The sequence below is a fragment of the Belonocnema kinseyi genome, chromosome 2, assembly GCF_010883055.1.
Source record: "Belonocnema kinseyi isolate 2016_QV_RU_SX_M_011 chromosome 2, B_treatae_v1, whole genome shotgun sequence".
NCBI classification, from domain to species: domain Eukaryota; kingdom Metazoa; phylum Arthropoda; class Insecta; order Hymenoptera; family Cynipidae; genus Belonocnema; species Belonocnema kinseyi.
The window spans coordinates 71,122,097-71,136,905 of NC_046658.1; the positions used below are offsets into that span (position 1 = coordinate 71,122,097).

Genomic DNA, 14,809 nt, shown 5'->3' on the forward strand with positions numbered 1-14,809 from the left:
ACTTTTTGCTATTCCTAAGTTTTACCATTATGTATTATAACCCATTCTGAAATTTTACCTTTCTTAATTTTTACCGTTCCGAAAAATGAACGGCCCCCTTTTTAAGACCTTATGACCCATGGAAAAGATTTGAAGATATTTTATGGGATTTCAAAAAAATCTGTAAAATTTAGTGAACTTTTAGAAGATTTCAAAGAATTTTAAGAAATATTGAAAGATTTCAAAAAATTCGAAAATGTTTGAGGAATAGTTCATAGGAATTTTAAATCAAACAAATATTTATTTGTATTGTTTCGATAATTTTTATAGCAAGTGAACCATTATTAGCAATTCTAAAATATATGACTATATTGTAAGTATTATAAATTATTAAGAAAAGTACTAAATTAATTTAAAAAATGTATTTTTGTATAATTTGGCCCTTTAAGTGCAATACAAGTTAGCACATATAATATAAAAATATTCAATATTAATTTTGGCTAGTGTTAATAAAACTTTCCTCTTTTTATTATTTTCATTAAACGAAAATTTCGGAAAGTACTTTGAAACTCGAGCTACATTTCATTATGCATTTCAGAATCGCAGTTAGTTTTCTACTTCTTTTTGTATACTTAAAATGTTTATTAGAAGCTTAAGAGTTGATTAACTTAAGAGTTTTCGTAGTTGCCTTCAGATATCGAAAATAATGTTCAAATTACAATTCTTTTAAGGCTTATTATCTTCCAATATTGAAAACTTTTTACCCATTTTCAGTTCTTCTATTACAATATAATACATGTCAATTTTTCCTTTATTTTAAAAATTCGTTTAAGCATCTATATTCATAGTGATTCGAAAAAACAATCATAGCAACCATAATCGTTTTATAAGAGTTTAAACTTAAAAACATGAGAACAAAAAATATTTCTTTACAAATGAAATTTTGCAAGGTGAAGAGAGTCTCAAGAATGCTACTTTCTATAAATATGTATGCGATATTATTCGTAATTGTACTGTAGTAATTTTTTATAAAATTAAATTTCCACGAGGAAATAAAATATGTTTATTGGCAGCAGTTTAAAAAATGGCTGTTATAAATTTAATTATTTAGGACAGGTTAAATTTAAGTAATTTAAGCTCTGGAAATTCTCTGCAAAATGAGCCGAGATTCGTGGGATCGGTACCTATAGAGAAAAAGGTTCTCTAAGTACTTAAAGCTGTTGCTCTTAGTGGTTCGGAATCCACCTTAAACTGTAGGTTTCTCTCCCACCACCAAGTAAATGTGTGGGAACGTGCAAAGGAACATTAAACCGTGCCTCCGGGTTTTTGAAAGTAACAAAGAGTTTTAAATGGGAAAAGGCGAGAAAACAATTTTTTTTAGCAAATAATTGTTTTATAAGACTGAAAATTTGTTATGAGTATTTAGAAAGTTGTGACTTACCGTATGTGAATAATTAATTTAGAAACAAAAATACCGTCTCGAGCATGATTTTTATTTGAAACTGATATTTTGCATTTGTTGGGGCATTTTCCGCACACAATACAAGGGGTTAATTTACAAAATGTTAATAACAACAAAAATTGTATAACTAAGGCAAATAAAAAAAGTTAATTTTAAAAGCCCGGGGACACGTGTAATGTTGGCTGATGAAAAAAGTACGGAATTTTTTTCCGGAAAACGTACAAATTAGGGAGCTTGATTAACAAAAACCGAAAGTCGAATTTTTAGACCACCCTAGTGGTGTATCTTTTACTCTAATAAACTTTTTTTTGGTGTATATATTTTAATAATTCAATGTAGTTATCAATTTATTGTGTATGGTATATTATAAGAAAATAATTTTTTAAACATTTTTTATTATTTTTTCTGTTTCTGTTAAAGGAATTGGACCTTGAAAGCTGCCCGAAGCCGATAGTCTTCGTTTTGCACAATTTTCTCTCTGCGAAGATACATCGCCTTGGATTAACTGCATAGGGGTACGAGGGGGCCCCCATGGAGGCCCCCGATCTACCTCCCCACACAACTAGGTCTGTAACTAGCGTCTTTCTGCATTAAAAAGAAAAAAATCGATTAATAGTCTATTAAACAAAGAAAGAAAAATAAATATCTCAAAGATCACGATGGGGAGGGTGAAACTTTAAATTTTAATTTTAATTTTCTTACACCTTATACCTCACTCTCGTATTGAAATCCATTAAGTTATTACAAGTTTTTCAATTTATATCACCTACCTATATTAGGTTAGGATTAATATAATATTCTCTCTATTATTTTTCCATTAATTTAATTTTCTTCCGGTGGTCAGATTGTTTTTTCCGAATGGCTGGGGAACCACTGATTAATCTCTTCTATATTTTATTTTATAAGAATTTTGAAAAGTCATCCTTAAAATAAATAATTAATCAAAATGGAACTTTGAAGTCTGAATTTTAAAATACAAGTGGTTCACATTTGGAGAAAACATATTATCAACTAGTTATGTATCGTTGCTAAATATAATTTGGATAATAATAATAATAATAATAATAATAATGACCATTTAATTTATGTTGATTTAATTTATTTTATTTTAATTAATTTTAATCCCACGAAGAATTCGTGATCTTTGTAGTAATGGCGATCGCAATCGCGAGCCAACGACTTTAACATAAGAAAGTATAAATAAAGAGAAAGAAGTGAGAATGACAAGAGGTAATGTAACGATAATCGATTCGAAGCCATCCAGGAAATGATTTTCGAAATTAACGGAGGATTTTAGGGAATTACTAATAAAGGAGTGGATCAGCTGATGAAATCCACAATAGTTGAAAATAAAATAAAGGAGTAGGATATATCGAAAATCGCTACTAATCAACGCGCCTAACTAAGTAACTGATTAACCTAATTATCGATAAAATAATTAACGAATTATTATAACAAATTAAAATGAAAATAAAAATGAACAGAAGCGCTCATCGGCGGATCCGATCAGTAGAGGGGAGCTCGCTTGGCCTAGTGATCAGAAAAGTTGGAGGACAAAAGAGACTTTCGAGTCTCCTATTTTCTAAGGACGACGCGGCATTTGTTAAAGATCGATGTAAAGTATTGTAAAAGTGAATCTTTAAATTTTCTGATGTAAGCTACTCTTTGGCAGTCTATCCCCCGAACTCAGAGAGATTGGGGCCGCCCTTAAACACAAATCCGGATCCGTTCCTGATCGTGCAATCGCATGACAAAACTATTATGAAAGTGCGAAATTGAAACTGTATGGGGAGAATGTGTTGTGTAAATTTAGTGACTAATTTATTCATTGTTACCGCTCACCGCTCGCTGGCTATTCCCAAATAATCTTATATTTATAATTTCACCAATAAAGTCAAGTAAATAAGGGAGCGTTCAAATATTATTTACGTAACATTTTTCCTATATCTTTTTAACACCCTACTGAGGGCACATTGATATACGTGCAATTTCAGATAAGCTTAAAATGTTTCAATTTTAAAGTGATGAATGGTGCAGTTTGAGATTATTATAGTTTGAAAGCCTTTAATTTTTTATTTTAAAATTCTAACCAGGAATTTTGATTCGGAATAATGTCTTTATTTCTCTTTTTTAATTTCAAATGATAGAATTTTATTTATGCAACTGTAAAAGTTGCAAGCTACGAGTGTTTCACTTTAATCTGCTAAAATATAGAGTCATTCAATTTAAAAGCTGATTTTTAAAATTATTTCTAGAACTGTCGTTGAATTTCAATATTGTAAAATTCTCTTTAGCTTAATTCGCAGTTTGTGAATTTTTAATCCTTATTTTTTTATTATAAAATCATTTCAGTGATGCATCACAATTTTTTTTAAGGCCATGAAGAAAAAACGTATCGAAGGATTGTTGAATAAGCTTTAATTTTTCAGGTTATTATATATATTTTCATAAAAATTACTCCAAAACAATATCTTTGCTGCTAAAACTCTGTATTATGACATTGGAAAAAGTTGTATCTATAACCAGTAAACATTTTTTACAAATCCGATACTAATTAAAATTTTAACAAAATTGGTAGATTTTACCAGTTTTAAAAATATTTCTTTACTTTAGAGTGTTCTGCTTTAAACTCTCCTCAAGAAAAATGTAGGTGTATTAAATTCATCGCCAAAAGAAAAAAAATTTATTGTTACAATAATAGAAGTACATGATATAACATAAAAATCTGAAGAACTTTAATAATTCTTGAAATGTATCCATAAAAAATCTCTGATAAAAGTTAATGCCCTCGATTTTTATGGATATATTTCATGATTTATTAAAGCTTTTCTGATTTGTATGTTATTTTATGTAGTTTTATTTCTATAACCACAATTTCGAACGCAATTTGCAGTAGAAACGTGATATTTAAAAAAGCCCACTTTTTAACGAACTTCCATAAAAATGGGTATTTTTCAAAACGCTATAACTTCGGACATGTAAGGGATACAAAATTTTATTTTGCTTTAGATTTGTCGGAAATTACTTATGCTTTCACCCATTAATTGAATATGTTTTTCTAGAGTGCACAGAAAATACCCAATTTCATAAAAATTAAATTTTGTTTTAACAAAATTTTGCATAAATTCGTAACTTCCGCAAACTGTATTTCATAAATTATATGAGATAAAATTTAGAGTAGAATTTTTTCTATAACATAACTTTTCCAAATTTTTCATGGATCACGGATTTTTGAAGATATTTAACGTTTAGATACTTTTTTCTGTACCAAATTACATAGCTTAAGCTACAAAAGCATATTTTTGCTCTCAATATAATCGCGTCTCATCGCTGAAATGATTTCAGCCAAACATTCAACTTTTAATTGACAAAACTTTCAATTTTTTTCTTAACTGAAAAGTACATAATTTTTGAATATTATGTAATACTTGATTGCTCCCTTAAAAATAAATTCGAGAATCAAAATATTTAGACTCCGGATGATATTTCTATTTAGTATCTCCTAGGCCTGTAATCAGTAAATGACAATAAATTCTAGCTAGAGTTTCTACATATATAACGATCTTATTTTTAAAAATTTATTATTTCTTATCACCTTTAAATACATTTTCAAATGTCTTAATCAATTGTGAGAATTTTTGAACAACAATGTACTTTTCTCTGAAATTTAAGTCCTTTTACCGGAAAATAGAGATACTACTAGAATCAATTTAAGAAGTTTTAAGAGACACTAGGATCTTCTAAAAAATAAGTTTCTAAATTAAACACTGATTAAAATATACACTACCTATACAAAAAATTTGTCGATTTTCAACGTTTCTATTTTACTAGATTTGGAATACATTTTCACCCAACTTTTTATATGTACAACATAAGGGAAAACGTACTGAAAAATTTCTTCGAAAAGTTTTCGCAGGAAGACTTTAGTTTACGTAAAAGTGTGTGCTTAGGTATTCTATCTCTTCCGATCGTTATCATATTTAACTTACCGGGTGCACTCTAATTACAGCGGAACTTATGGTGACTTTCTCGCTCTTAGAAAATATTGCAAAGAGAAAAGCTAGAGAAAAGGGTATGAGGTAAAACTTTTTCAACGAGTCAAGGAAAGGTACCTCGTGGAATCGAAATGGCCGTGAATACTCGATAAAGCGGCCATTATCGCATCCCTTATTCCCGAATAGGCTAATGTCGGATCCTTGCATAAATCCATCTTCAAAAAAAAGGTAAAAGGATCAAAACGAATTTTTCTAGAATCGCCAGCGTGCGGAATGCGATAGTTGTTTTATATGGTTCGTATCTCTACGCAATTTAAATTATAACTGCAAAAATCGTATCGCTCATCGAAAACACAAAATTACAATAAATGGAATTCATCAATATTGTCTTTAAGAAGTCATCGAGTAAAATCGTTTTCTAGACACTCAGTTTACTTAACTTGTAAACACAAATTTAATAGGATAAGAAAAATTTAGAAATTTTCGTTTTTAATTTACTTTTATCGCAACTAAATTGTCATTTTTAACTACTTTTAATCACTCTTGATCGGTTTGATCATCTTAGTTGTTTTTAATTAATGATGAAGCGACGATTATCTAAATGATGTTAATTGATCAGAAAGCGTAAAGTTATTTTCTGCGTGTGCATAAATATAGAAGAAGGTACAGGAGTCAAAATGAAAAGAGTTGTAACTTTACATATTGTTTATTCATATCGTGCTGAAATCGTACAATAATGTAATGTTTTCTGATAAATTATTAGACATATCAACGAATATAAACATACTGTCTGGAGTGGCGAACTGGGTTAGTGATCTTCGTTAATTATTATAATTATTACTGTTATTGACAATATAAAAAGAAAACAAGATTTCAAATCGAAAATGCAATTATAAATCTTACAAACAAAACAATTTGTATGTTCGTAGGACATCAATAATAATAAAAAAATTCAAATAAAAATAATTCCAATGTCTAATGTTAAATTGGTTTAATTTTGGGGAAAGCTGGAAATTTATAAAAGTACTTTGTTTAATGCTTTTTCTGGATTTTCTATTTTCCAACTATTAAATTAATTAATGTTAAATTTACTCTTAGCCAGTTCTATTTTCTTTTGAATTAGTCTTATATCCTGCATTTTCGAAGGATTTATGTTTGAAGCAATGAAGGTTTGATATTTAAAACAACTGTTTGACTATTACGATATTTTATACATGTAAACATCAATTTAAAAGTTAACTAAACAGTTAAAACTAAATTATTAAGCATTGCAGGACAATGTCACTTTGAAAAAAAGTCTCACAAAATTTGGAATTTGAAAATCAAAAGTCGTGATTGTTTCAAATTTTAAGCATTCCAGATTTAAAAAACCTAAAACTTATAACAATCACGGCTTTTAGTTTGGAAATTTAAAAATTTGTAACACTTTTTTTAAGTATAATTGTTCTGCGATTCTTTATATTTGAGTTCTATTTTATTTGATATAAGAGAAAAAGTTAAATCAATAATTTCATGTAATATCATTAAAAATAATTTTAGAAACAAAGAAAACGTATATTCTTTTTTGTTCAATTATGTTGGCATTAAAATCATTAAATTTAACAAATATGAATATTTTAATCACAAAGTTTTAATTGAAATTCTTTCAAATTGGAATTGTTTAGTTTTGTGATGCCTAATTTATAAATTTTTAATGATTCCTAGCTTTTGTTAAAAGGCAAAAGGATTCTTTCCTCTCGTACTTATCTAAAAAAATTAAATATTGTAATTTTTCAATCATTAATAACAAAGTAACATCAATATGAAATAGTAAACAATTTTCTTATGTACAATGACATGCCAGGATCTTCAATTTGAGCCATCTTCGATATAAATTAAACTAACAGAAAAGATTCCAGCATAGTCGTCTCAATAAAAAATTCCCTTATTTTTCAATATTTTTTAACAAAAAAATATGAGTATAACAAATCAAGTTTTGTTTTAAAATAGAAATCTGTTTAATAGTGAAAAATTTAAAAATTCCTTGCTTCGCTTTTCGCTCGTATCATTTACGACTCCTTTCTTTTCCTTATCACTTAGCTTTACGACCCTTGAAATGAAATTCTTATTTATCGTTTTCGAGACGAATAAATTTTTATTTCATTTGAAGTAGGGGAGATCACCTTAAAGTGGAGTAGATAATGAGCCTAACGTAGATAATCATTAATTAAAAGCACAAATATACCTTGAATAATAAATTCTAATTTAAATTTATTAATGCCTATAGTGTCTTAGGCATTAATCAATTTTAATTAATTACTTAACATGCATTAGTATTTCAAATTAATAATTATCTAGTGGGGGTTTATTATCTACAGTACATGTACACTTCGAAATTATTTCAAAGAATCACATACGATGCATTAAAATTTACTTGGTCTTAAGACTTAGAGATCTTACTTTTTAAAAGCCCCCCCCCCCCTCATCGGTAACACCACTTTAAAGTTACTAAGAAAAATCGACCTTAGGTAAATAGACCACTTTACTGAAATGCATAATGTAATTTTCGAAACCAGGTCCCGGTTTCCTTTACGGAAAATCAGTACATAATATTTTTAATTGGTAAACTTAACTTACGTAAGGTTTTTTTCACCGCTATTTACTTTCCTTGACAAATGCTTCTTCAGTAGGGTGAGAAGACTCACTTTAAAATTCTTATAATTTTATTGTGATTCCTGTGAATAATTAAGTCATAATTTCTATTGGAACTCATTTGTAACAAAATGTTTAATTGTTTCTTGTTATTATAAATTGAAATGAAGAGGAAAAAATCCAGTTCGCCACTGATTTGCTTTTGTGTCCATGAAATCATCTTCCGTGCGAGATTTGCGACAAATCGACTCGAGTCATTTTTTTGCTTGCGTAGAAAAAATATGATTCCCAACGAATATCGATATTTGTTAAATATAGTTAAATAGTTGATGTCAAGCATTTGTGACGTTTCGACGAATTGGGAATTTTTCTACGAGCTGTCTTGTAAATAAAAATCCAGTAGCGAAGAGAGCACGAAAGGAAAGACTTGAAACGAATTTTCGCGATTAGTCGCAAAATGTATAAACCCGATACACACATAAAATTCATTTATGTATAACTTGTCAATCAATGAGTTCGGAACAAGATAATTTTTATTTCCATTAGGAAGGAGATTCGCGCGTAAATTATGTATTTTTCTAATGATTTAGCCTTTTGCTTAAGCGAATCGAAGTTATCATTATTATCATTATGTATATTGTACACATATTTATACATATATATAAATATTATATCAATATTATATATATGCATATACGAAGAGTTCTTTCATTTCAGTTTCTTCAGATATATGAGAGTTAATGTATCTAAAAGTTACCAAATAAACGAACGGTTAGAAGATTAATCATGCTACCTTTTTTATCCCTTCTTTCATATTTCGTTTAAATTGAATTTCGAATCTGAATATTTTCATAAATCTATCATCTTTTTAATCGTTCTTGAGATAAAGTAATTTCAACAAAATTTCAGTAGGTTTCAAGAAAAGTTTAAACAAATTCAATTAAAATTAATACATCGAATTTGTGTAAGTATAACCGAAGTAGAAAAATAGTTAGTGTTATAATTATAAATAATAGTTAATAGTTAATGTAGATAAAGCTAAAATCAATGCAATTTAATTCAATGCAGGTAAGTTTAGGACTTTTCCAGGCAAGCTGGAGTAAGGACTAGAGGAAAGTTGCAAGACAACTGAATCCGAATTTAAGTGAAATGCATATGAACTAAAGCCAAGATGGCTGCAAATCATATGAAGGGGAATCCATGTTAATTTTTTGTACCTCATGTATAAAAAAATTAAGTGAATTCATACAGTTAAACTTACGGGAAATTGAAGTGGATTCTTTGCATTCAAGGGCCATCCCGGGTAAATTGAAATAATGTTTAATTTAAATATTAGATTTGACTGAATGGAACATAAATTCAAAAAACTTTAAGGGGAATTGAATAAAAATTACAGTGAATTATTATGATTTTAAGTGAATTAAACTAATTAAAAGGCAAGTTGGAGTGAATAAATCCGAAATGAATTAAAGGTTGAATCAACGAAAAAGGAATTCAATAAAGCAGCATTCAGGATGACTTCAAGGTAAATTTCAGGTAAGTTGAGTTAATTCAACACGGAAAAAATGTATAGTTAAACCAATGATGTATATTCCTTATCTAGCCATGACTATTGTTAAAAACAAACCAAAGACATTGGTAAACTTAATAAAGTTAGGATTTGCAGCAGAAAATTTTGTAATTTTTATTATTAAGGTATCACATTAATAAATCGTAAACAATAAAAATTAAATGCCTAAATTAAGCATGCTGGAGTTTGAAATTTATAATTGTTTTCATAGTTCACTTTGCAATTACACAGATTATAAGGGCCTATTTCTTATCAAAATACCTCTAGGAAGTACTATGAATGTATTCAGTATCGGTGCAATTATTTGTGCTTATTTCATGAGCACTTTGTTTCCAAAAAGATACCACATAAATTCATTTCCTGGTAGAGACAGGTTTTTCTTTAACAAAAGCAAAACGGATACTTTTAATATTTTTCAATCTTATTTTTCTTGCTATAAGAGAATCTTATTTTCAGAAAATCAAAGAGTCCATCCAAATATCAATCGATGTGTTCTTTACAATGAACAACTGTTTCACGTACGGTATAGTCTTATATTTCAGATTAAAACAAAAATTTTCTTTATATAAACAATTTAACTTTTTAAAATTTCTAAGTTGCTATTGAGTACTGAAGAATAGTCACCGAAAGTTCACCAATTAGATTAATTCACGCTTCTCGATGAAGCTAACATCAAATATGTTAAATTCCAAATATAAAAAATCCTCTTCTGAATAAGGTAAATAATTTTTTAAATAAATTTCAAGACATTTAAAAAAAATGAAAAGTTCTTTAATTGGACAGTCGATGCGTCTCGAAGACGGGAACAAATATATCATACAAATTACAGTTCTATTCGCAATATTTAAAAAGTTTTCCCCCTATTACCAAGATGAACACTACATTTTTAAAATGTATAAATCAGTATTTTTAGATTATAAAAATTAATGGAATTTACGTTCTTGCGACGTATCTCGAAGACGCAAAGAAATATATTAGACAGGGTATTGTAGTATTCCTAACATGGCCATATTTTTTCTCATATAAATAGAATACACACATTTATTTTGAAACATCGGAAACATCATAAATCGGTACTGGTGGGTCATAAAAGGTTCAACAATAGATTGATCAATTCGCCTCGAAGACGCAAACAAATACATTAGATATTATATTGTTGTATTTTGAATGTCAAAAAAGTTTTTCTCATATAAACAAGGTACATTTTTTTCAATCGCAAAACTAAAAAAAAACACTTCTAAATGGCCAATCTAGCTTAAAATTCTATCAGACCTGGATATCGATCGGAGAATGAGTCAGTGAACAGAAAAAATTTACGTTCTAAACCAACACACACACACGCACACACACACACACGAGTATTTAAAAAAGTGGTATGTTCAACTTTCTTGGGTCGAATTATATAGAAATTTTTCAAGAAAATATATTTGAAAATTGAGTTAATTACAAACCCCTCTCTAAAAAGAAGAAAAAGGGAAATTAATAGCAGAACTAGGTTTCTTCAACTTTTGTAATTTTTTAAAATACATGACGTCAAATAGCAAATTTTAAGAAACTTTCCTTTGTTATTCCAAAGAATCAACCAAACATTTTCTGTAAAAGTATATCAAACTCTTATAGAGAAAAGTGAAAGAAGTGAAAGATGACTTTATTATTTTCCTCAAAAATATGTTATTTAATTTTCATCAAATGAGGTACAATAAAAGTAATGTAAAAGGAGATGATTCTATATCGACATGCCCTAATTACAAGGTGCTATCGCGGTAGGACGAAATATAAAGGTAGCATCTCGTGTGACGATGTAATGAAGCTTGAAAATTCCATATAAATAGTACTAATAACGCCAGCGATCTCTTGGAAGCTTTCTATTCAGTTTGGCCGAGTTAGCACCTTTTCATTTGGACAAGTCGATATGTGTAACTTATACATCCATTTTGATGACATTACGAAAATAAAAACAACAGGAAAGCAGTAAAAAAGGTTAAAAATCCTTTTTTCTAAGTTTGTTTACCCAGACTAGTATGCGTGTTCAAATTCGAAAATCTGGTTCTTTTTTCACATATAAAATTAATCACCACAGTAAGCATATTTAAACGAGGTGGTTAATCATGTATGCGGGTTAATTATTTTCTTAAAGTAATTAATCAAATTTTAAAGTATCTGTACATAAAAATGAATGTAATTAAAATAAGCATAAAATGCGTTAAAAATCAGTACTAAAGCATTGAATCTTAATTTTATTTCAGTTGACTGTACCTTAACCTATATTTTACAGATTTTGTTGTTCTGCTTCGTCTAAAGTTCCATGTCCTGGGGTGATAAATTCTTGTGTAGAAATTGAAGAAGAATAGAAACGAAAACGACGCTGGAAACGGAAACTGCGGATGGGAAATCGTAAGTCGGCAGGTTCCGGGATTGGACGGAATACCAAGAAGACGGAAGTGGGTTTTCACTAGCGACGCGACGCAGAACCACCGTAGGGTGAAAAAAGTTCGGGACTTTGTCATTTTTATCGGCAGCCCGATATCCTGTGCTGTGATTGGCTCGACAAACTTTTCTGATCCTTCTTCCCTTCACAGAAGCACGAGAATCTCTTCAATTTTTTCAGTTTTTCTCATTCTTATGTGTGATTCTCTTTGGATTGAAGGCTTTCAGATACCCTTAAATCAAATGCTGCTTTCGCAACACCCGCTATATAACGTATCCAAAAGACATCATTTCCTCGCATTCTTTCTCCTCTTATCCTCTCTCAACTTTTAAAATATGGGGAAAATTACTTTGTTAGAATATCTTATACTTGTTATTGAGAATGAATTATTTATAAAAATACTTCCTACTTGCACGATTAATTTTCGGGGAATTCAGCCATTTTTGTTTAATATATTTATTCTTTTCATGTATACCTTTGTCGGTTTTTGCATATTTAAATCTCTCTCTTCCTTATGAGATCAATCGACGTTAACCCTTCAACTAAACCCCACATTCCTTGATTTCGCCGAATATCCTACTCTCAGGTAATGCCAGAGATACTCAATCAACTGGGTTTCTCTTTTAAATCTAAAAAATCCCCGCCGTCAGCACCGGATTTTTATCACAACTGCTTGCATTCGCCTGTACATTTTTTCAGGGGAGTAGAAAACTGCAGAAAACCAAGACTACTGAAACTTTTTTCATTCTATTAATTTAAAAAAAAATTATAACGACATAACCATGCGAGTGCCACTTTTTTAAAACACGTCTTATTGGATTACAAATTTTATAAAATTTTACCGCACATAGTGATAAAACAAATTTTATTTAAAAATTGAAGTCATGCGTCAGAGAAATCTAAAATTTAAATAAATCACCTGCATATTAAAGCATGGTTTTAATTGTTTAAACCTTTTTTATTTAAACAATTTGTTTAAATATGCAAGTTAAAAAACAGTATGGTCCCAATGAGTTAACACTCCTTTCAAAATTATAATTTCGTAACTCTCTTAACGTATCTGGACAGTTAATATTTTCTGAAAGTTATTAATTTTTCATGTTTTCGTTGATAATTAATATCATGGACATTGACCTATCGCCTTCGAATAATATTCTTGTAAAGCAAGTGGGTTTAGACATTCTGGACGCTAAGCCCTACAATTTGTTTTTTAGCCTATTCTGTAAAATTTCACTTTTGTAGCTTTCGACCTAACACGCCTGCTCAGAACCGAGTTCACGTTCAAAGTTCAGGTTAAAATATGTACCCTAAATATTAGGTTATGGGGATGCCTTCTGAGCATTTTGACCGAACATGAAAAGAAATCGTTAGGCTCCCTTTTGAAATAACTCGGTATTTGCTGTTTTTTATCCATTTATCTGATTTTGTTAAATGGAATAAAATTAGTTTTTCTCGACTAAACAACTTTAATTTTGCGTCCAAAAAAGTGCCTATGTAACTAATATTGATTGACTTTCCGCTCCCTATTAGATTTTGCAAAATACTTAAAAGACATCTAATTCCTTCAAATTCGACGTTTCTGGTGCAGTTTACGTAAAAATTCTGCAATACATCCTACATAAAAGTTGTATGTAGATGAATTAAAGTAGAAAAAATTATCCTTAAAACTTTTTGAAAAATTAATTGTATCTTTAAAGGAACCGAACTGATAATCTTCTGTAGCAGCAATTTTCACTATTTTTTTAAACTCTTGTGCACGGGAAAGAAAATCATCAGAAGTCCAAGTTTTAAACCATCATTTAATGAAAATTCACACATTATTTATTATTACTTTATATATTTTCAATGTAATAACACTAACGTGAGCAGGAAGGCAGATCAAAAATGTACCTTCCCCTTTTTCGGTTTAAATTAATGTCATGACAAGTTCTGAATTAAATAAGAAACAATGTCGTCAAAAACACTGTTTACTCTCGGAACTTGTAAATTTGAAACTAAAAGGAAAAGTAAAGTCCAAATTAACTATATCAACAGAGGAGGAATAATTCGAGAGTAGCACAATGTTTTCAAAGTTTCTCTTTCCTTACAGGATTTTAATTGGCTCTTCTGTTTTTTTTTTAGAAACCTTTGTCGGATATTCTAAAAACTTTTTTTTAAATAATTGCGTACTACTGTTTGGATAAATTCGTGAAATATTTCCATATTACACGTATTGCAATTGTATCTGGATACGAAATCAGTTTAGAATTGCTTCGTATATGCAATCAAGTCTATTTTTAGTGACTGGCATTTTGAGTTTTGGGTGATAAAATAAACAAAACAAGGCAACTTTGCAACAGATAATAAAATTTTATAGAATTCTCGGCAATATTTACTATTGTATACAATTTGTTAATTTTTTAATATGCGCTGAAGAATATTCTAATTTTTATTTTATGACATGCAATCGAACTGTCAAAAAATGGACGGATTCCATATACAGAGCAAGTCTAACCTATTTTTTACGAAATTTTCGTAGCTTCTTTCTTTACGTGGACTTACCTAAACTTGATTCGATATTATATATGGAGCAGTCGAAATATAATCGGCAGATAAAATGTATTTCTATAAAATAGATGCCTTAATAACAATTATTATTCATTACTTTGAAGGAAGCAGGAAACTACTTTATAAAAAAATGAAAGGAAACAAAAGTTCAGAAATTGTCAACATGAGAAATAGTAGGGGGGAAATGGTATATGATG

At 29.2% G+C, this 14,809-nt stretch overlaps 1 protein-coding gene across 1 annotated transcript in view; it reads left to right on the forward strand.

The window, feature by feature from the left end:
• The window catches only part of LOC117167642 (beta-1-syntrophin), a 708,662-nt gene extending 705,134 nt beyond the window's left edge, over positions 1-3,528 (forward strand). Inside the window, exon 8 of the mRNA XM_033352718.1 lies at positions 1,862-3,528. Within this exon, the coding sequence (XP_033208609.1) occupies positions 1,862-1,954 (93 nt within the window). The 3' untranslated portion in view covers positions 1,955-3,528. The remainder of the gene's footprint in view (positions 1-1,861) is intronic.
• Positions 3,529-14,809: the final 11,281 nt, after the last annotated feature.